General features: G+C 39.3%; 1 protein-coding gene across 1 annotated transcript in view; it reads left to right on the forward strand.

The window, feature by feature from the left end:
- Positions 1–23803, forward strand: part of P3H2 (prolyl 3-hydroxylase 2) — a 178140-nt gene that overhangs the window by 138548 nt on the left and 15789 nt on the right. The window contains exons 5-14 of the mRNA XM_010850711.1: positions 5313–5444; positions 7249–7391; positions 8244–8333; positions 10172–10212; positions 12523–12617; positions 19135–19262; positions 20053–20148; positions 20712–20862; positions 21736–21853; positions 23029–23104. Of these exons, the coding sequence (XP_010849013.1) occupies positions 5313–5444; positions 7249–7391; positions 8244–8333; positions 10172–10212; positions 12523–12617; positions 19135–19262; positions 20053–20148; positions 20712–20862; positions 21736–21853; positions 23029–23104 (1070 nt within the window). The remainder of the gene's footprint in view (positions 1–5312; positions 5445–7248; positions 7392–8243; positions 8334–10171; positions 10213–12522; positions 12618–19134; positions 19263–20052; positions 20149–20711; positions 20863–21735; positions 21854–23028; positions 23105–23803) is intronic.

Here is a 23803-nt window from a genome sequence, read left to right on the forward strand (position 1 = left end):
GGTTTTTCCTGTGGTCATGTATGGATGTGAGAGTTGGACTGTGAAGAAGGCTGAGCGCCAAAGAATTGATGCTTTTGAACTGTAGTGTTGGAGAAGACTCTTGTGAGTCCGTTGGACTGCAAGGAGATCCAACCAGTCCATTCTGAAGGAGATCAGCCCTGGGATTTCTTTGGAGGGAATGATGCTGAAGCCAAAACTCTAGTACTTTGGCCACCTCATGCAAAGAGTTGACTCATTGGAAAAGACTCTGATGATGGGAGGGATTGGGAGCAGGAGGAGAAGGGGATGACAGAGGATGAGATGGCTGGATGGCATCACTGACTCGATGGACCTGAGTCTGTGTGAACTCCGGGAGTTGGTGATAGACAGGGAGGCCTGGCGTGCTGCGATTCATGGGGTCACGAAGAGTCAGACATGACTGAGCGACTGAACTGAACTGAACTGAATGGTCTAGTGACTTTCCCTGCTTTCTTCAATTTAAGTCAGAATTTTGCAATAAGGAGTTCATGATCTGAGCCACAGTCAGCTCTCAGTCTTGTTTTTGCTGACTGTATAGAGTTTCTCCATCTTTTGCTGCAAAGAATATGGTCAGTCTGATTTCCGTATTGACCATCTGGTGATGTACATGTGTAGAGTCTTCTCTTGTGTTGTTGGAAGAGGGTGTTTGCTATGACCAGTGTATTCTCTTGGCAAAACTCTGTTAGCCTTGACCTGCTTCATTTTGTACTCCAAGGCCAAATTTGCCTGTTACTCCAGGTATCTCTTTACTTCCTACTTTTGCATTATAGTCTCCTATAATGAAAAGGACATCTTTTTTGGTTATTAGTTCTAGAAGGTCTTCGTAGAACCATTCAATTTCAGCTTCTTCAGCATTGCTGGTTGGGGCATAGACTTGGATTACTATGATTTTGAATGGTTTTCTGTGGAAATGAACAGAGATCATCTGTTATTTTTGTGACTGCATCCAAGAACTGCATTTCAGACTCTTTTGTTGACTATGAGGGCTACTCCATTTCTTCTAAGGGAGTCTTGCCCCTAGTAGAAGATATAATGGTCATCTGAGTTAAATTCACCCACTCTCGTCCATTTTAGTTCACTGATTACTTTTAATGGCACCCCACTCCAGTACTCTTGCCTGGAAAATCCCATGGACAGAGGAGCCTGGTGGGCTGCTGTCCATGGGGTCACTACAAGTCGGACATGACTGAGCGACTTAACTTTCACTTTTCACTTTCATGCATTGGAGGAGGAAATGGCAACCCACTCCAGATTTCTTGCCTGGAGAATCCCAGGGATGAGGGAGCCTGGTGGGCCGCTGTCTATGGGGTCGCACAGAGTCAGACACGACTGAAGTGATTTAGCAGTAGCAGCAGCATTATTTAGTTCACTGATTTCCTTTATTAAAGTTTACTATCTTCTGTTTTTAAGGATAGGTGCCGTGTTTTCATGCCCACATTTGTCTCTACACCTGCCTCTACCAATGGCCACGGAACAGTTCTGGCAAATGTCCTATATCTGGTTTAAGAGAATTGACTGACAAATTCTTACAGATTAACATTTTGTCATTTCTGAGGTCACCACAGCTGTTGGTTGCTGGAAAAGAATAGAAGTCTCCTAACTCAGGCTATTAATACTTTACACAGCTACCACCACTACTACTACCACCACTCCACTTCCAATAAAGAACAGCAATAAAAAAAAATCATAGTCCCTCAAGTTCAATCAAATATTGTATGTTACAGAAATATCTTGTCTTCTTGGGAATTTGAAGCATATCCACTTTATTATGAGATAGAAATCTTTAAATGTATTTCCATACAAGAATCTTGAGTCTCAAACATATTAAAACATAATTGCACAATAAAATTTGATATAGAACGGAGGCAAGGAATCTAACTAATAAAAAGGATATCATTACTCCATGTAAATTCCTATCAGATTCAAAACTATTTTCAATTAGGAAAAAATTGGCTTTTAAACTGCAGAATGTATTTAGAAAGCCAGAATTTTTTAATTTTAGATTTAGAAGAATGTTGCAAATTGGAGAAAACTACAAATGACTTCTGAATGAAGTTATTTATTGCTAGCCATGTTCATTGAAAGCCCTAAAGGATATAATTTTATCAGTTTTATTTTGCTGCTTTTTATACCTTGCTTTGAAAAATACTTTCATTCAGATGGTGTTGTGTATATTTCCCACCTTTTCCTTTTGCTTGTCATTTGAAATTAGTAGTGTGTATTACAAGGTAAAGAGGAAAGCAAATGGCCAGCAAAACTAGGAGAAACATTTGAGAGTTGTTTGTTATTTTCTTAAGAAATAAAATATCTAGCTATTTATTTCTAACATACTAATCAAATAAACAGAACCCATTCTTCTCCTCACATCCTCCAAGTGGAATTAAGAACCAAAGGATAATAGTGATACTATTGTCTATCCTATATTGGATTGATTAGCCAGGTTTTAGAGAACTGGCACATTGTCCTACACACCAGAAAACATGTATTTCCTTTCTGTTTTGTTTTGGGTTCCGTCTTCAAGGTCATCCAGATATAAGCCAAACTCTGCCTAATAGAGAGCCTTTTGAAAAGAGGCAGTTGTGAATTAGAATGTACAGTAATAAAGTAGGGAAGTTTTATCATTATTCTCAAGAGAATTCACTCTGCACAAGCATGAATGGACTGTTTTCTTAATGGAAAAGACTGCCTCCTTCTTTATTGTAAAAATCAGAGTCAGGGCAAAGTATAAAAAGGGTTTTCTTTCTAGGACATTAGCCTCTTGTGTTTCCTTAGCTCCTGCTTGGATGAGATAGAACCCAGAGCTGTTAATAAAAGGAGCATGAAAACTGCTATGCTTCAGGATCCCCACCCGTTTGCAAGTGACAAGAATGGGGACAAAGAAAGGGAAACAAAGAAAAAGAAACAAAGTGCTCCTTCAGATTCTTTACTTTTCATCCTTCTCCTATAGTACTACCAGTCTCTATAGTATTAGGGGGCTTTCCACGTGGCTCAGTAGTAAAGAACCCATCTGCGAAGCAGGAGATGAGGGTTCAATTCTTGGATTGGAACAATCCCTTGGAGGAAGAAATGGCAACCCACTCTAGTATTCTTGTCTGGGAAATCCCATGGGCAGAGGAGCCTGGAGGGCTACAGTCTATGGGGTCGCATAGAGTCAGACACAACTTAAGTTACTAAAACACCAACAATATTAGCAAATATGGAAAACTCAGCAGTGGCCACAGGACTGGAAAAGGTCAGTTTTCATCCCAATCCTAAAGAAAGGCAATGCCAAAGAATGCTCAAACTACCACACAATTGCACTCATCTCACATACTAGTAAAGTAATGCTTAAAATTCTCCAAGCCAGGCTTCAGCAATATGTGAACCGTGAATGTCCAGATGTTCAAGCTGGTTTTGAAAAGGCAGAGTAACCAGAGATCAAATTGCCAACATCTGTTGGATCATCAAAAAAGCAAGAGAGTTCCAGAAAAACATCAATTTCTGCTTTATTGACTATGCCAAAGCCTTTGGCTGTGTGGATCACAACAAACTGTGGAAAATTCTGAAAGAGATGGGAATACCAGACTGCCTGACCTGCCTCCTGAGAAATCTGTATGCAGGTTCAGGAAGCTACAGTTAGACCTGGACATGGAACAACAGACTGGTTCCAAATAGGAAAAGGAGTATGTCAAGGCTGTATATTGTCACCCTGCTTACTTAACTTATAGGCAGAGTACATCATGAGAAAACCTGGACTGGAAGAAACACAAGCTGGAATCAAGATTGCTGGGAGAAATATCAGTAACGTCAGATATGCAGATGACACCACCCTTATGGTAGAAAGTGAAGAAGAACTAAAGAGCCTCTTGATGAAAGTTAAAGAGGAGAGTAAAAAAGTTTGCTTAAAGCTCAACATTCCGAAAAATAAGATCATGGCATCTGGTCCCATCACTTCATGGGAAATAGATGGGGAAACAGTGGAAACAGTGGCATGACTATTTTTCTAGGCTCCAAAATTACTGCAGATGGTGATTGCAGCCATGAAATTAAAAGACACTTACTCCTTGGAAGGAAAGTTATGACCAACCTAGATAGCATATTAAAAAGCAGAGACATTACTTTGCCAACAAAAGTCCATCTAGTCAAGGCTATGGTTTTTCCAGTGGTCATGTATAGATGTGAAAGTTGGACTGTGAAGAAAGCTGAGCACAGAAGAATTATGGTTTTGAACTGTGGTATTGGAGAAGACTCTTGAGAATCCCTTGGACTGCAAGGAAATCCAACCAGTCTATCCTAAAGGAGATTAGTCCTGGGTGTTCACTGGAAGGACTGATGCTGAAGCTGAAACTCCAATACTTTGGCCACCTCATGCAAAGAGTTGACTCATTGGAAAAGACCCTGATGCTTGGAGTGATTGGGAGCAGGAGGAGAAGGGGACAGCAGAGGATGAGTTGGCTAGATGGCATCACCGACTAGATGGACATAAGTTTGGGTGGCATCCGGGAGTTGGTGATGGACAGGGAGGCCTGGAGTGCTGCAATTCATGGGGTCGCAAAGGGTCGGACAAGACTGAGCGACTGAACTGAACTGAGCGAGAATAAGTTCCTGGTCAATAGATGTAAAGGAGTGTTGTTTCTATTTCTCCTTTAGTTAAAGTTGCTTGAAAATATTAACCAAGAAAAGGAGCACTGTGGCTTCACTTCTCTGTATGGTCTCCCCATGTACAGAGTAGTTCCTTTCTCTCATCTGGTCGTTAACATAACTGGGGTCTGAACTTCCCATCATGACTCCAGGACACCTCAGACCATCTAAGCCCAAACAGAGACCTGAAGTTGTTAAATAAGGAAGTCACTACTCAGCTGGGTGTGGGTGAGATGAGATAACCTGTGTCAATTTCAGGAGCCATGAAAAGGATCACAGAAAGAAAGAGAGATGTGTGGAGGAGGGAGCCAGAAGATTTGGAGTCTGGCAACCCACTCCAGTATTCTTGCCTGGAGAATTCCATGGATGGAGGAACCTCGTGGGCCACAGTCCATCGGGTCGCAAAGAGTCGGACACGACTGAGCGATTTCATTTCACTTTTCATTTCATTTCAGTAATTAGTCTAGTGATCATTGGTTAGGAAGCCTTGACAAGTCACTTGCTTTCTCTTCGCTGTGAAAACAACTTCTGGTCATAAGTGAAAATAATAATAATAATAATGATATTGCTCTCAGAGTGTGTGGTTAGAGCACCAGGTGTGACCATGGCAGTCGCTTTGAAGTCTGGTCGTTGAGCAGGGGAGAGGGACCCACACCCTGGCTCTTGTTTTCCAGATCACTATATGCAGGTGCTGGTTTGTCAGCATGAATGTGTGAGAGAACTTGCCACACGCCCCGGCCGCCTCTCGCCAATCGAGAACTTTCTTCCCCTGCACTATGACTACCTACAGTTTGCCTACTATCGAGGTAAAGCATGGATAATCTGTGAAGACCTTGAAGGGAGGGGTGTGGCTTACCATAGCAGACATTGAATTGTTGTGAGTTAGCCCTCTGCCTTCCTCAGTTGTAATCAAGAGATAGGAGTGGGTGCATTTTCTCTGTCACCTCATGTCGCTGCAGCTCAGAACAAGAGCAGAAGGTGAAATTGCAAGTGCACGAATGTTGTGACAATGCCCTGAAAGTTATACTGCATTGATATTTTATATGACTTTTAAATTTAATTTTAAAAATAATATACTCACAGGCTTAAAAGACTAAATATTTAAAAGCTTCTCTATTTCTTTTCCCCACAACCTAATTTCATGTCCTACAATGCACAGTTTCTTATTTACTCTTCCAAAATTTTATACAGAAACATCACACACACACATACACACAAGCCCAGTCTCGGACTTATGTTTTCCTCTTATAAATAGAAGATAATGCATTATTTATACTTGTCCTTACATTCCCTGGTGGCTCAGATAGTAAAGCGTCTACCTGCAATGTGGGAGACCTGGGTTCGATCCCTGGGTTGGGAAGCTCCCCTGGAGAAGGAAATGGCAACCCACTCCAGTACTCTTGCCTAGAAAATTCCATGGATGGAGGAGCCTGGTGGGCTACAGTCCATGGGGTCACAAAGAGTCGGACACGACTGAGCGACTTCACAACAACTCAACAACTACATTGTTTTCTTCACTTAACAATACATATCAGATATTTTTTGGTAGACTGGACTTATGAAATTCCCTTTTGCTTGATTAAAAATGGTCAAGTTTTGGCAGTTTTATTTGGTTCAATCTAGTTGTTTCAATACATAAAGAATTTCATTATTAATTTTTCATATTTATATCTGGTTATCATCATAGTATAATTTATTTCATGTGTCACCTTACTGATGAGCATTATTTTGTTTGTAATATTTTACTCTTACAATCAGTGATCAAATAAATGTTGTATGTATGTCATTTACATTTGCACATAAACATGTATAGAATAAATTTCCAAAAGTACAGTTGCTGCATCAAACTGTTTATTCGTTTGTAACTTTGACAGATGTTGCTGATTTTTCCTCCACATGGAGTACCTTTTTCATTGCTCAGCAACAAAATATATTATCAAATTTTTAGATAGTCCCAAATCTTATATTAGGTGAAAACTGATATCTCTGTAAAGTTTTAATTTCCATTTATCCTATTGAGAAATAGAGAGAAAGTGAGTACCTTATGTATAAAAGTGATTACTAGAATTTGGATTGCTGAAGTTGGTCTTAGATATCATGTTTTCAAATTCAGTACAGAAATCAAAATTAACTCCAAAATTTCTGCTCATGATTAAATAATATAAATTGCCAACAAACATTTTTGGGTATAGGCGTTTGATAATTTGTTGAAGACATCAAGCAGCACAGCAGACCAAAATTAGTACTTTTGGAATATCTGAAATCCCATCCTTCCTCTTATCTGAAGCTGTTTTTGCAACTTCACAGTATCTTCCCTCTTTTAAGTTTTATTGTATCTTGGAGTACAGTTGATTACAATGTTGTGTTAGTTTCAGGTGTACAGCAAAGTGTCTCAATTATGCGTATACACATATCTGTTCTTTTTCAGAGTGTTTTCCCATATAGGTTATTACAGAGTGTTGGGTAGAATTCCCTGTGCTGTGCAATAGGTAGCACCTTCCCTGTTTTGATCATTTAATGCTGACTTTCATAGACATGTTGACATGTCTCTTAAAAATTTTGTATAAAAGTCTAGGCTGACTCTAATGCCCCAACTCCTGGGTTTTTCAGTCGGCGAATATATAAAAGCCCTGGAGTGTGCCAAGGCCTATCTTCTACTGCATCCGGATGACGAGGATGTCCTCGACAATGTGGATTACTATGAGAGTCTACTGGGTGACAGCGCTGACCCAGCATCTATCGAGGCCAGAGAGGTGAGACCCATGTCTGAGAAGAAACTCTTTATCCTGCTGGGTGCTCTGGGAAGAGCTGGCAAAAATATAACACTTCTCTTAAAGATAGCTAACAACGGAGTAAAGGTTCTAGGATTCTATTCTTTCTAACTTTAAATATTAGTCATAAAAGCCTATATTTCACACACATGCTAGCTTGTCAAAATCTGTGGAAATAGGGATACTTTATGAAGCTTTGGTATTTTTTAACTCATTTTTTTACTGTCTAAAGAAAAATATTTCCACTTGAACATTCAGTCGCTCAGTCATATCCGACTCTTTGTGACCCCATGGACTGCCCCAGGCCTCCAGGACGCCAGGCCTCCCTGTCCATCACCAACTTCCGGAGTTTACTCAAACTCATGTCCATTGAGTCAGTGATGCCATCCAACCATCTCATCCTCTGTCATCCCCTTCTCCTCCCACCTTCAATCTTTCCCTGTACCAGGGTCTTTTCAAATGAGTCAGTTCTTCGCATTAGGTGGCCAAACTATTGGAGTTTCAGCTTCAACATCACTCCTTCCAATGAACATTCTGGACTGATTTCCTTTAGGATGGACTGGTTGGATCTCCTTGCAGTCCAAGGGACTCTCAAGAGTCTTCTCCAACACCACAGTTCAAAAGCATCAATTCTTCAGCGCTCAGCTTTCTTTATAGTCCAACTCTCACACCCATACATGACTACTGGAAAAACCAAAGACTTGACTAGAGGGACCTTTGTTGACAAAGTAATGTCTCTGTTTTGAACATTAATCATACCTGAAGTGTTATTTAAACTTACATTTAACCTTTAACTGTTATTTGAATATACGTTTTCTTTCCTTTTTTCTATAGGATTTGGCGATGTTTGTGAAGCGACATAAACTGGAATCAGAACTAATAAAATCAGCTGCAGAGGGTCTGGGATTTTCATACACTGAACCAGTAAGAGCAAAGAGGAGAGAGGAACAGTTATTTAAAAGAACTATTCAGAGTACTTCTTACTTATAATTTTACTCCCCAGATGCATTTGTTGATGATTCTAACCCCCAACTTGGTGATAAAAAAACTGGGAGCAGGGGGTGTTTACTCTGTATATGTGATGAACTTTTAACAAACTTTAATTAGATTTCCATGTCACTGAGCACTTAAGTCAAAGCAAATATATTTGCATGGGAAAGAAGTGTTTTATACATGATATGTTTGCCTCAGGATTGTTTTATTTCCTAACTTCTGTACATTTTGTATTTTCTCTTAAACATTTTAAAAATTAAAAAGACTTTGAAAGAACAAAATCAAACACAATTGTACTACCCATCATACTGGTCTTTCTCCAGTTGCCCATGTTGCATTTTAAATATTAGTCATAGGAATATATTCCTTTTGTAGAACTAATGCCACAGTATAGACAGATTTCTGTTCTGATCTTCAAATAGCGTAAGCAATTTCTATATCATTACACCTTTCAAAATTATTTTTAGTTACATCTATTGTTGGTATTGGGCTTTCCTAGTGGCTCTGTGGTAAAGAATCTACCTACGAAGGCAGGAGACACAAGTTTGATCCCTGGGTCAGGAAGATCATCCCTGGAGAAGGGAATGGCAGCCCACTCCAATATTCTTGCCTGGAAATTCCATGGACAGAAGAGCCTGACGGGCTACGTCCATGAAGTTGCAAAGAGTCAGACACAACTTAGCAACTAAACAACAACAATTGATGTAAAATAAAGAAATTAATTATTTTCCTTTTGCTAAACAGTTGGTTTGCCTTTTTTCTTGTCAAAATGAGTGCATTAAGTATTTTTGTTCTATTGAACTATGTATCTATAGAATAAATTCCCAGAAGTGGGATAACTCTGCCAACAAAAGATATGAGAAGGTTTAAAGTTTTGAGATTGTTTTTCTAAGAGAGTTTTCTGCTACCTTTATTATTCTTAGAAATACATAAAGTTTTATAGTATAGTTTACCCTGAACATCTCAGCAATGAGAAATAACATCTTAAAATCGTTCACATTCCTAATATATTGTGTACAAAATAGTGCATCACTAGTTTTAATTTATGTTCCTTTGATGATCAGCAAAAATCAATTTTCACAAATTATTATTGATTATTTTCCCTTTTGTTTGAACTACCTGGACATGTATTTTTTTCAGTTATCTGTTGGTTATTATACAAGTAATTTATATATTTACATGTTAATACTTACTATTTAAAAAGCACTATTTGTAATATATCCTATATATAATACATTTTTTATCTCTTTTTGTTTATATTTTTATTGGCACATTTTTAGAATTAAGATGATTTTAATGTACATTTCTAATATGTTTATCTCCAGTCTTACTTGCTATTTGTGAAAATTATGTTATCCCAAATGACCCTAGGAAAAAAATCACCTACTTTATGATCCTATACAGATGATTAACCAAACTAAAATTTTTTGTTTCTTTTATTTATAAAAGGGGTAGGAGTTATACTTAATGATTTTATAAGTGTCTTCCTGCCACCGAATTCTAAATAATTTTCTTTGACAAAAAGGTGGATTCCTAGGCTAATTCCATGCTATTTATTTTTTAAATCCATTTGTCTTTGCCAAAATTGCATCAACCTTAGCCTTTCCTTTCATTAAACTTTTAAAATAAATAAGTATATTATAGCTTTATATAATATGCAAGTTTTCTAATATTTTAGGTCTTTTGAGTGTTTTACTTTATCTTATTTCTGTACATGGAATTTTAGTGACAAAACTACCAAGTTGTTTTTTTTTTTTAATTTAAAACAGAATTATTGGATTCGTTATGGAGGAAGACAAGATGAGAATAGGTAAGTTCTCCATATAGAATGTTTATTTTTAAAGAGACGGAACACTTAGAATTATATTTATCGTAAAGAACTTTGGCTCTAGGGAATAGGCAACAGGACATAATTGAGAGAGCTTTGAACTGGGAATTAGGAATTCTGCATTCTGGCCTCAGCTCTTCCCCTTATTTCTGAGGGACCTTAAATAATTTATCTTCCTCTCTGAGTCTCTGGGCTTTTCTGGTGCCTCAGTGGTAAATAATCTGCTTGCTAATACAAGAGACTCAGGTTAGATCCCTGGGTCGGGAAGCTTCCCTGGAGAAGGGAATGGCTACCTACTCCAGTATTCTTGCCTGAGAAATCCCATGGACAGGGGAGTCTGATGGGCTACAGTCCATGCAGTTGCAAAAGAGTTAGATATGACTTGCGACTAAACAAACAAAAAACAAAATTGGGTCTCCTGTTTTTCCTTATGTGAATGGATTGAATCAGGTAATCTCTGATAGCTAAACATTCTATGACTCTAAATCAGAGAAAGTTGGATGCTATTTTTGATTTATTAATAGGAAAGAAAGCAACAAAATTAACTTTTTAATGAAGAATTTTCTCACTGCATTTATTTGAAAACATCACACTTAGAAAGTTTTCCTGCAAGCTAAAATATTAAGTGTCATGCACTCAATCAGAAATGAATAAATGCATTTTTAAAAAACGATAGATGTCAAAAATTTACATATTCCAAGAAGTTCAAGGACTCATAGAACGTTGGACTGATAGCTACATGTTTGATTTTGTCAACTGAAAGAAAAAATGCAATCTGAAACCTGAAAGTTATGTTTTATTTAGCAAATTTTCTGAAGACTGCAAGCCCAGGATACAGACTTTAAGATTGTTCTGAGGGACTACTCCAAAGAGCTAAGGGAGGAACCAGGATGTATAGGAGTTTTGTTACAAAAACCAGGTAGTCAGAACATCAAAAAACTACTGTTAAAGAAAAACATCTCAAGTTAATTTAGCATTTTCCTTTGTATGGAAAGATGGACGTGCCTGAGCTCATTGAAATCATTCCTTTGATACGCACTCAGCTATCTTAAGACTTCCCTGGTGACTCAGATGGTAAAGAATCTGCCTGCTAGTGCAGGAAACACAAGAGAAGCAGGTTCAACCCCTACGTCAGGAAGATCCCCTAGAATAGGAAATGGCAACCCACTCCAATATTCTTGCCTGGAAAATGGACAAAGGAGCCTGGTGGTCTATTTAGTCCATGGAGTCACAGAGAGTCAAGAGTCAGCATACACATTCTTAATCCACAAGATCATGAGGTCCAGACTATTATCAAAATCAAAAAACTGAGGCCCTGACAGGGCAAAGGACTCGGACTCAGTGTCTCAGCACAAAGGACTGACTGGCAGATCCAGATCTTCTTATTCAAAATCTTATGGTCTTCCTCTAAGATTCAAGAGCTCAACCCTTGTTATTCAGTCGCCAAGCCGTGTCCAACTCTCTATGACCACGTGAACTACAACATGCCAGGCTCAACCCCTGGGTAGCCTCAAATTTTTTCAAGATATCCAAGAATGCGATATATGTATTTAGATTTGCTCAGTTTGTATATATTGAAAGGGTAACATGCTATCATGAGTGTGTTTACAAAGTTTGACACAGAATTGTGTCTTCTTTCTTGGAAAATTCAAGACCCACTACACTCAAACATGATTTATGTCAGTTTGATCATTGTTCATTGATCATCATTGTTCATGATCATTTCAGTTTGATCACATGCTATCATGAGTGTGTTTACAAAGTTTGACACAGAATTGAGTCTTCTTTCTTGGAAAATTCAAGACCCACTACACTCAAACATGATTTATGTCAGTTTGATCATTGTTCTATGTTCAAGACAAAGAACACACACAGTGCTCCTAGCATTATAAACATGTACATGATCATTTTTTTCCTGCTGTGTTGGTTTTCAAAATCTAATGTCAAGGAGTTATATTATGGATATAAGGAATATAAAGGTTGCGAAAAAGATTTAGAGAAGTAAAATAGAGCACATTCTTTGGGGAAATAGAGAAGAGCTTCATGGAAGCAATGACATCTAATTTGATCTTGAAAGATGGGGACTTATGTATGATCTAAATGTACAATATGAAGTTATGACTACTTGGGTAAGATATCCTTTGCCTTTGAACAATTTTATTCAATAGGATATTGCTATTTCAACTTTTTTTAATTTTAAATTTATTTTTTAATTATAAGATAAGTGCTTTACAGAATTGTGTTGATTTCTGCCAAATATCAACAACATTTTTTTTTTTTTTTAATGGGCAGGGTCCCTTCAGGAGTGAATGTGGAGGTGGCAGAAGTTCATGGATTGTCAATGGGGAAAAAGTCATTGCCCAAGATAGACCGAGACCTAAGAGAGGGTAAGTATTGTTGACTAGGCCGGTTCTTACCCAGAATAGGGCAGAATACATTTTCACTGAAAAATGAAGAATAGGACTAAACTGCTCCAGTTCATAAAATTCTGAAAGCAAATTGTAGCAAGAATGTCTCCGGTGTGTTTATTCTTACCTTTGATTTTCACCAAAAGGGCTTCCAAACTCACTCACAGAAGTCCTGTGAGTTAGGCAGGGACTGTATGATTGTACAGTCCTTAGTTGAGTACCCCAGGCTTGCAGAGGTTACCTGTCTTGCCTCTCTCACATGGCAGGTGAGTGCTAAACTCACAGAATAGACAGTGTATTGGAAGGAACTTGAAGAGACACGTCACAGAGATATTGGATTAGTTAACCTAAAATCCTCAAGGCATATATCTGATCAGGGCTTTGATAAATCAGTAGAATTTAGATTGGATTGACAGAAGTGTGGAGGGAGCCATTCAAGTGGATACAACAAATGCCACAAAGGCATTGAGAAGGAAAGAACAGGATATTAGATGTCTACCTGCATAATTTCAAAATGAATGGAGACATAGGTGGAGTGTTGCCAAAAGTAGTTTTTAAATAGAGCTAAACATTTTTGTTATCATAAATTATTGGCAAGTGTATTACAAACCACAGTAGCAATCCTTTACAATTTTTACTACCTCTATATGTTTCCCAATTTTCCCAGAAAATTTACATACAATTCATTTTAATACTGGTGGCATCTCCTGTGAGACAAGTGTCCCCCACTTCACAGGCAAGAAAACTGAGGGTCACAGAGACTTACTCACCCATTCAAAGCCCCAGAGCTCGTATTAGCATGAGGAGGATTTTGAATCCAAATCTCACTTTCTTCTCTTCATCTGATGATGGAACATAGAAATGTCTAGATATCCAAAATATATCCCCCATTGATTAAATCACTGCAAGATAAGAAGTTTTCAAAAACCTGCATGGAGAAGAAGTACAGTCCTCCTTTCCCTAACAAATGAGCTGTCAGCACATTTCCTCTAGCTGACTTGAAAACATCTGGCTCTGTGCACCTCTCACATTTCCCAGCCCTTTTCCTTCCTCAGCTTCCAAGTCACTTTGAGGCAGTAAACAGGATAATATGCTCATCTAATCTGACCTGGACCTCAGTTTGTAGCCACCAAGCCCAGGCTGTTTTACAAGTGCCAGGGAGCTTCATGGTCAGCCAGAGTTCATGCTGCTTATTAAGCCGAGAAATCACCCAGGAAGTACATGCCAGTAAGCTGGGCACTTTGCTGTAAAAGTCAGGGAAACTTTAGGACAGTCGCCAAATTTCATAGCATTTTCTCCCCCGCCCCTGTGCCTGGCTACCAGGGGATCTGATGTCCAGAAACTGACTAGGAAAGCTAGTGGGAAGAGTAGAACAGAAGACTACACAGGATGGAGCAAGGTCATGAATGACTGGGTTATCAAATTCTATCATTTCTGCAGTTGAATGAGCTAATCTTAGGATCTTAGAATGTTCTCTGGGAAGCTACTTGAAAGCCTTCTGTGCAGTCACTGGAGATCAAAATAAGGTCTAAATTAAGTACACTGGTAGACAGAGGTTAAGTTCCCAACCAGAAAACACTTTCAACATCAGTCTGGCTGAAAGCATGTGTCAGGGAAGCACAAAAGAATACATGCTTCCAGAGTAGAATATATTTCACCTTTTCTCATCTTCCACAAAAATATTGTCATCTGCTCTGGTTATCTAACAGTATTTAATAGTATTCGTATTGGATGACTGCCAGGCATTTAGATGGGAGTGACTCAGGGCTACTGCATCCCAGAGTGACTCCAGTCCGTGGAATATGCATGTCATCTTATTAAAAACATCTGTCACTTATCCATTCTTTTTTCAACCACCGGTTTTCCAAAAACCCCGCTTGATAATAATCCCTGAGTCAGTGGGGGTATAGTAGAAATAACTTTGACCTTGGAATCAGGAAGCTTATCTTAGTCTGATGTTCTCCAGAGTAACTGGTAACTGGAGACTCATTCTGTCTGAGCTTTGTGATCCTCACATGTAACAGAAAAATAGCAACTCTTTGGAGAGGATGAACATGAAAGTCTTTTGTAAACTGTGAGGGACTGTGCTCATATAGGAGCTTGGTAGCACACTCCTGTTGTTACTTGTATGACCTTGTTGTATTATGATAAAAGAGATCTTCTTGCTATGTCACAGGCAGTGAACACAAAGGAGCATTTTCTTAGATGATTCTTCTTTATTGCAATGAGAGAGCCAGAGCCAGGCACATACTTTATGAATGAGAGAAGAATTAAGTTGTTCAACTAACTTTCCTTGGGCTGTGGTTAAGAGTTGGCTGAACCCATCAAATCAGATCCCAGGAACCACAACTTATTGGACTACATTTTTATTTTTATTTTAATGTTTTTCTCTGTCTAGTGTGCTACTAGTCATTCATAGGCTGGTAGAATTTTTTCTACCATGTACATTTTTGAATGGCAGGATTTATTTTTCCTTTTATATTTTTTTTCTTTTGAGCAGTAGGTAGGTTTTTGATTGTCTTTTGTCAAATGTATATGTGGGAAACCTCTGTAGGAAACTCTGTGCTTAGTGGTGATTGTGATAGCTACATGAAAGGCAGATTTCTAGTGTAGATTCTGCCTGAGCCTGTTGGAGCTTAGGTATTTTAGACTCCATGTTACACTTTGTCCCTTAACTTGATCTTTGTTATGTTACTTATGGCATGGTTGGGGAAATTTTGCAATATCTCAGTAGCCCTCTTTTATTTTTTATTTTTAACTGACTTTTAAAAATTTATGTATTGGTGTACAGTTGGTGCTAAATGTTCCGTTAGTTTCTGCTGTGCAATGAAGTGAATCAGCTATATGTGTGTATACATATACATCCCCCTTCCTCTTGGGCCTCCCGCATGCCCCTCATCTCACTCGTCTAGGTCATCACAGAGCACCGAGCTGAGCTCCATGTGCTAAACAGCAACTTCCCACTTGCTATCTGTTTTACATATAGTAGTGTGTGTAATGTCAATTCCAGTCCTCCAGTTCATCCCTCCACTCCCCCACCATATCCACGCATCTATTCTCTACATCTGCCTCTCTATTCCCGCCCTGAAAAGAGCTTGAACTATAAGCCTACTTTTAAAAATACCCCAGTATGTCATGTGCTTATTTAGAGAGAGATCTCATTCAGAGCTTAACACAATATACCAGGCATATTTTACCAATTCAGTCATCATCATCATCATCATCACAGAAAATACTTATACAGAACATGGTAGGCATTTTTCTTAATGTCTTAGTTTTAGGTAGCTTTTGAAGTCATGCTCTAAAATAAGCTAAATAAATTTAAAGTAATATACTCTCAATATTGAAAATGAGAAAAACAGCAAAGTACAAACCAACCTGTTCCACTAAACCCTTGGTCTGTCTTCCATTTCTATTTGAATTTTATACTAGAAAATTATTTCCAGTGAATCTACAAGTAGCTTGTCTTTTTTGTTAAAGGAATCTCTTTCTCTATATCTCTGAATGGAAATGGAATATATAGTTTGCTTTTTAATATTTGAGGAACTGCCTATAAACCTTAACTATATGGATTACAGCAACCTTTCTCAAGTGAACTGTGTTTTTTGTTAGGAAGTCCATTCCAATCTGTGAAAAAAAAAATTGCACAAAGTTATGTGTGTGCATGTTAAGTCACTTCAGTTGTGTCCGACTCTTTGGAACCCCATGGAGTATAGCCCTCCAGGCTGCTCTGTCCATGGGATTCTCCAGGCAAGAATCCTGGAGTGGGTTGCCATGCTCTTCTCCAAGCATTAAGGTAGCAGCTTTTAACAGCATACCTTTACTATCTCGGTCTCTGACAGCAGGACTCTGGGGTTAGCCTAGCTGGGTCCATTCTTCAGAATCTGTCACAAGGTTTCATCAAGTGTTGATCAGGACTGACATCTCTTCTAAAGCTGAAGAACTATCTTCTTCCAAGTTCAATAGCAGAATCCGGTTCCTAAAGACTATCGGACTGTGGTTCTCAGTTTCTGGCAGACTGTTGGCCGAAGGATGCCCTCAATTCTTTGCCATGTGAGTCTGTCCAATACAGCAACTTATTTCATCAGAGTGTATGCTGAGAAGGTGACAGGTTAAGTCAACAAGAAGATAGGAGTTGCAATTTTATGTAACCAATCAAAGAAGTGACATCCCATCACATTTGCCATATTCTTAGTTAGAAGCAAACTCCAGGCCCCACCTACACTTGAGAGAAGCAAAGTACACAAACCTATGAGTACCAGTAGGCAGTGATAATTAGGGGCCAACCTAGAGTCTCTTTGCCATAGAAAGGAAGCGGGGACAGGAAGGAAGGGAAGGAGCAAGGGAGGTAGGGAGGAAAGAGGAAGACACAAAGGAGGAGAGGAAGAAAGGGTGGACATTACACTTATTTTACGGTGAGAACTGCTGCATATTATATTGATGCTTAGGATATTTATAATGGCTGTTCACATATTTAAAGTTCTAAGATATCCTCTTAAATGTTGTTTAACCCACTACTTCCCAAACATATTTGATCAAGAAACTTTTTTTCATTAAAAACTTCTCTGTAGTATAAAGTTTGAGAAATATTGAATTTGAAAAATTGACTTTGTATGTATATTTTCTATTTATCCAAAAGATTGTTACTAAAACTGGGAGCTTGTGGGTATATTGATATTTTCCTGGCTCCCAAGAAATTCTATATTTATAAATTTTGCTGGCCAGTTAGAAAAATGAAGAGGGGCAACTGGTGGATCATCTGAATAACCACTTCTAGCCAAGGATGCCATGAGATTTCATACCTCAGTGGGTATGGATGCAGTTACTGTCACATTGGCATCTGTTAATAACACTTCAGTGGTCAAAGACTAATAAGAAATGAAGTAGGACAAACTTATGAATAATGTATTAGGACCAGATGAAGGCCAAAATTCCTCATGGTCCAGTAAGATTCCATAGTAGTTTCAACAGAGAAAACTTGTAGTAGGATGAGTCATTACACACCAAAAGCACTCCGAGGAATGCCCGCTCAGAAGAACCTGGGCCAGACTGCTCAGTAGAATATTCATGTGGAACATCGCCTTTTAGTTTCCACAAAATAACATTAGCCATTTTATTAACACTGTTGATTTGAATTTAGCTGGTTTTATGGTCCTGCTTGTATCGAATCTTGTAAATTGGTTTGGATATGATAGTTATATGAGGCTGTAAAAATAAATACTGTACTCATATTTTTATGACTGCAAATCTGAAAGTAAAATCACAGTGCAAATAATTTGTCAGCAGAGATAACCATACATTACTGAAGACTGAGAAACACTGACTCATTATTTTAATATTCCATTAATCATGGGCTGTAGTGACTCTTTTATCCCAACTGAACTAGTAACATTCAGTGCTGTTCCCTAGTTTGACCAATCTAATTTAAAGTCAGAGGGTAGACATCAATTTCAATTGTCTCTTTCTTGTTTGAAACAACTGTGGGACCCCCACCCACCCCCCGTGTCCTCCATGGTAAGCTGCTGCTGTTGACAGACATCAGGTCTTTTAGGAGTATTATAAAGAAGAGAAAAACAAGTTCTGCTTTTCTGTTCGGTTTTCTGGTTCAAGATGGTTGTACTTTGCTACAGTGGAAGATTTCTTCACCATCAGAGGCTTTGTCCTTCAGTCTTATTCTCTGTAAGGAAAGGACCATGTCAGATCTAGATTTTGTAATTTCACCACATAAAATGTAGCCCCAAAGCACCACATTTTGAAGAGTCTTTGTGGGGCTAATTTTATAAACTCTGTGTGTGTGTGTGTGTGTGTGTGCATAAAAATAAGTATTCCAAAAGCCAGACCATCTGTAATCAATACGTGGTGGAAATAAGACTGAGAAGGAGTCAGGTGACTTGAGTGTGACTCTCCTGATGTGCATTTACTCCCTGACTTACCTGGTGAAGGCACTGCTCTAGATACTTGTGAAACTGACAGCACAAATATGTCATCAAGGAAATGCTTTTCTTTTTTCTCAAATGTTTGGTTGTCCTGCTGTCTTTTTTAAAGGTCTTCACCTACCTTGAGGTTTTGTCATCCGATAATTGCACGAGATGTTGTAGCTGAAATAGGAACCGAGAAGCTGTGAAGAAGGGAAGGGCCATCTACTGAGAGAATTCTGGAAAAGTCTATGATTTTCTGAGCAGAATCTCATGAGATGCCCAGTCTGTTTTGCAGAATCTTCCCTGGAATCAAGTGAAAAAATAGAAACTCCTATACAAATATAATAATACGTATTAATTATGACTTTGTGGAGAAACCTGCTAGCCAGACATCTCCCTTTTTCTTGAATCTATATTGAGCTTCTAGAGCTTCCCAGTATGTGGTTCTGCCTTTGCATTCCTCAGTATTAGTGAGGAAGCCGACTTTCCTGAACTGCACATTGAAAGCTGCTGGGTGTTCCAGCCTTCCCAGCTTAGGGACAGAGATAACAAGGACAGCCATGTGTTTGTCTCTGCAGGTGGCCCTCTGCTGTATGAGAACATCACGTTTGTCTACAACTCAGAGCAGCTGAACGGGACTCAGCGTGTCCTCCTGGATAACGTCCTGTCGGAGGAGCAATGCCGGGAGCTGCACAGCGTGGCCAGTGTGAGGACTGGAAGCCTGATGCTGAGCTGGCCTGGCCTCAGCCTAGGAGTGCTTTGATCCTGGGCTTACTTGAAGCCAGGGAACCAGGCCTGAAATACCACTTTCCAAGGACATTGATTGTGGAGGCACTTTCAGAGCCTTTGGGTTGGGTCATTGTAGTTTTGTCCAGATCTGGACGTGGCTGTTGGGTCTGGAAGAGCTAGAGGCTTAATTCCTAGGACTTCAGTATCCAGCATGTGTCCCGCTATGATATGAAGTCATTGGGGAAATGTCTTTATATTTGACAGAAATTAATCAATATATTGGGTTTCCCAAGTGGCATTAGTGGTAAAGAACCTGCATTTCAATGCAAGAGATGTAAGAGAGGATGTTTTGATCCCTGGGTCAGGACAATCCCCTGGAGGAGGGCATGGCAACCCACTTCAGTATTCTTGCCTGGAGAATCCCATGGACAGAGAAGCCTGGCAGGCTACAGTCCATAGGGTCGCGCAGAGTCAGACACAAATGAAACGACTTAGCACAGCACAGCACAGTCAATATATTAATTATTTATATTCTAGCTATTTCTACAGCATATGGTGGTGGCATCTGATAATACAAATGTGGGGTGAAAGTTAAGTAAATTTCCCTCTTTTGATCGGAAGAATTACTGATACCAGAATCCTGGAATAAAATGGGGATGGTTCTGACTATTGACTTGGGTTCTCAGTTTTCTGGCAATCAGGGCAGAAAGGGGGTTGTGATGAATCCATAATCATCATTAATAGAGCATCTTGTATTTCACTTCCAGGGGATCATGCTCGTTGGTGATGGATACAGAGGAAAAACTTCACCCCATACACCCAATGAAAAGTTCGAAGGTGCAACTGTCCTGAAAGCACTCAAAGTAAAGACTTAAACTCTTTTGGATTTAAATTCCCAAGTGTTAATGCAAGATCTTCTAGAAATGCCAGATTCAGGGAAGGGAAGGGTTTAGGATATAGACCTATCAGGTTGTTGAAGGGAGCAAGTATGAAATGACACCTTCATTGTTTCTAATCATTCATTTATCAATCCATTCAGTTATCAACTTACCAAACTCTGTAATTTCCTAAGTTTGCATCTGACAAATAATATACAATACCCTTGTCCTCAAGGAGCTCAAGGTACAATGGTGAAAACATACTCAAGTTATCATTCTGTACTGCTAGAAATGTTTTTAGAAAGGAGTGATGGAAGTGTTCTGAGAGAAAAGAGGGTGATTAGCTTTTAACTTCCCCTCTGTGATTAGGCTTCTTTCAAGGGCTCATTTTCCTAACCCAAACCCACAAGTCTGTCATAGTATTCCCACAAGCCAACAGAGAGCTGAGCATCCTATATTGGCTTAATGATTTCCTCAATAATTGGCGTCTGATGTCCTCAAGCCCTCCAATCAACCCAGTGGTTTCTAACATTCTTCCTTTTCTTCAGTTTGGTTATGAAGGCCGAGTCCCCCTGAAGAGTGCCCGTCTGTTTTATGACATCAGCGAGAAGGCTCGAAAGATTGTAGAATCCTATTTCATGCTGAACTCAACCCTGTATTTTTCCTATACGCACATGGTCTGCCGCACAGCCCTGTCTGGTGAGATCTCAGAGTCTGAACTTGTTCCCGTTTACTCTCTGTGAAATGAGAAAGAAAACAATGTGGAACAAAGCTCTAGGAATGTGTCAGACTTGATACAGAAGAGTTCTACATTTTTAAAACAAAAAAAGCTTATTCATTCTGATTTTTCCCTTCCCTCTTTTTCTACTTTGCTCTTCCCTAAACTATTAGAAGGCCATCACTCTGCCTGTGTTCCTTTCCAAATCCATTGCTTCTGCTTGTTTCAATCACATTTAAAAAAAAAAATACTTTTCTGCTCTAGGTTTCCCTTTTCAGGGTTTCAGAACCTGGAAATTACAGTCCCCATTATGTCCACAAGCATTGAGGGGAAGTGCTTGGAAGACAAAGGAAACATTAAAAGAAATGTTCTTTAAAAAGACAGAGACCTCCTCACTCCCTGGCATCGCTATTTCTTCTCCACGTCTTCTCTTCAACACCCTCCTAAGGAGGAAGGGGCAAAGACTGTCACAGTAGACTTTCCACTTGTGAATTCTCAGCTGCATAAACTCTGTTCTTTTTAACATTGGCATGTTATCCTCAACCTTTTACTGCTGCACACAAAGCACAGCACGTGAAATGCATGGAATTTCCGCATGTATATTTATAGAGAGCTTTCATAGCTGAAGAAGACAGGTGCGACTTGCCTACAGTTTTTTACAATGAGTTCATATCAAATACAGGATCAGAATCACTTGACTGCGCTTGCCCAGTGCTCTTTAGTCTGCTCTGCCTTCTGACTCCTCAAATTTGCAAGGGACATCATCCATAGGAGAAGACAGATAGATTGTCAGCTTTGCTCTTGGAGGTTATGGCACTCCATCTTTCATGCATCCCTGTTCCCTTTTCTGGCAGGTCAACAGGATAGAAGAAATGACCTCAGTCATCCCATCCATGCTGACAACTGCCTGTTGGATCCAGAGGCCAATGAATGCTGGAAGGAGCCTCCTGCTTACACATTCCGGGACTATAGGTACCACCAGCCCCTGCTTCAAAATAAAACTTTTGCCCAATAATTATCAAAACTCCATGGAAATTAGAAAGCTGATCTGTTTTGCTGTCATCACACTCATCTCGATGAAGCAGAGATGCTCAGATAATTTTCTTAAGCAGCTGCCACACCAGAAGTGCCTTCAGCATGTCGTATTTTTATGTTAAAAATCCCTGCTCATTTTGTTGCATCCTATTTCACAGAACACCCGTTTTGTTTTCATACCAAAAAGTGAAGTTTATGTTTTTTTTTTTTTCTCACTTGGCTTTCAGTTAAATATATCCTTGTGGTATATGCATCTCATTTTGAGAACAGAGGAGATGCATTTCAACATGCAGAGGGATCTCATCACGTCATTTACCTATGTCTGCGTCTTGTAAATAAGAAACTGGAAACTCAGGAGAAGAAAATGTATTCTCTTATTGAATGATATTGTACTGTGTAAAGGAAAGCATCAGGAGTTGTAGTCACCATGCCTACAATGTGTTCATAACTACACTGTGCTCTATACAAAAACGTTTATTGAGCGCCCCCTACCTGCAAGGCTAGGCTACACCCCTTGGAACTCTGCAGCTGCTTAAGGAAAAATTGCGTCCTTCAGAGTTACTAGCATAAAAGAAAAGAAGAGAGTTTTAGATTCTGTGGGCAACATCGAAGAGCTAGATTAAACCTAATTAGGTTTTACTTTGGAAAGTGATAAAGGTTTGAAATAAGGTTTGAGGTTTGAGATAAGGTTTGAAATATAACTAAAATTTTAACGTAAGAATGAATAAATACTTCCTATATGGCCCTGGGCTTCCCTTGTGGCTCAGCTGATAAACAATCTACCTGCAAAACGGGAGACTTGGGTTGGATCGCTGGGTTGGAAAGATCCCCTGGAGAAGGGAAAGGCTATTACCCACTCCAGAATTCTGGCCTGGAGAATTCCATGGAGTGGGGTCGCAAAGAGTTGGACACGACTGAGCGACTTCCACTTTCACTTTATATGACCCTACATCTGATCTTACTTTTGAAGTTTAGGAAGGTCAATCATTTTCATCTCTAGTTCAGAGGAAACTTACTAATCAGGCCGGTTGGTTCATGTCCAGTGTCCAGTATTCTGCGGTGATGTCGTGCAGGCATGTGAGAGGACAAATGGTTTCCCTTTCTTCTTACAGTGCTCTCCTATATATGAATGATGACTTTGAAGGAGGAGAATTCATATTCACTGAAATGGACGCCAAGACTGTGACTGTAAGCAAGTCTATTCTTGCAAATTTATCTAGCATTTTTCAGTCTCACTTTTGCCATTTTCCAAGGGCTGCTGGATTTCAAATATTCCTGATCTTGAGAATTCAAGAGGTGAACAGAGATCCAGTAAATTTATACATCATAAAATGTTAGAAATGGAATCATCAATAAAAATCTTCTTGTTCATTTTACATATGGGTGATTTAAAGAATACTTTTTAAGGACCATATAGTTAGTGTTAGAACCAGAGTGTAGGTCTTCAGATTCTTTTTCAAGCAATTTGATGGAGACATAAAAACACCTGATTTTAAATCACCCACTACTAGGATAAGTCACGTGTCTCTACAGATTGACTTTCATGTACCCTGGTGTCCTGTGTGCTTAGAGCGAGCATTGGTCATCATACCCATCATTATACAAATTACTATATGCATGTATATATATATATATATGTATATATATATGTATCAGTTCAGTTCAGTCGCTCAGTCGTGTCCGACTCTTTGCGACCCCATGAATCGCAGCATGCCAGGCCTCCCTGTCCATCACCAACTCCCGGAGTTTACCCAAACTCATGTCCATCGAGTCGGTGATGCCATCCAGCCATCTCATCCTCTGTTGTCCCCTTCTCCTCCTGCCCTCAATCCCTCCCAGCATCAGGGTCTTTTCCAATGAGTCAACTCTTCGCATGAGGTGGCCAGA

The sequence above is a fragment of the Bison bison genome, unplaced genomic scaffold (genome assembly GCF_000754665.1).
Source record: "Bison bison bison isolate TAMUID 2011002044 unplaced genomic scaffold, Bison_UMD1.0 scf7180017864294, whole genome shotgun sequence".
Classification (NCBI taxonomy): domain Eukaryota; kingdom Metazoa; phylum Chordata; class Mammalia; order Artiodactyla; family Bovidae; genus Bison; species Bison bison.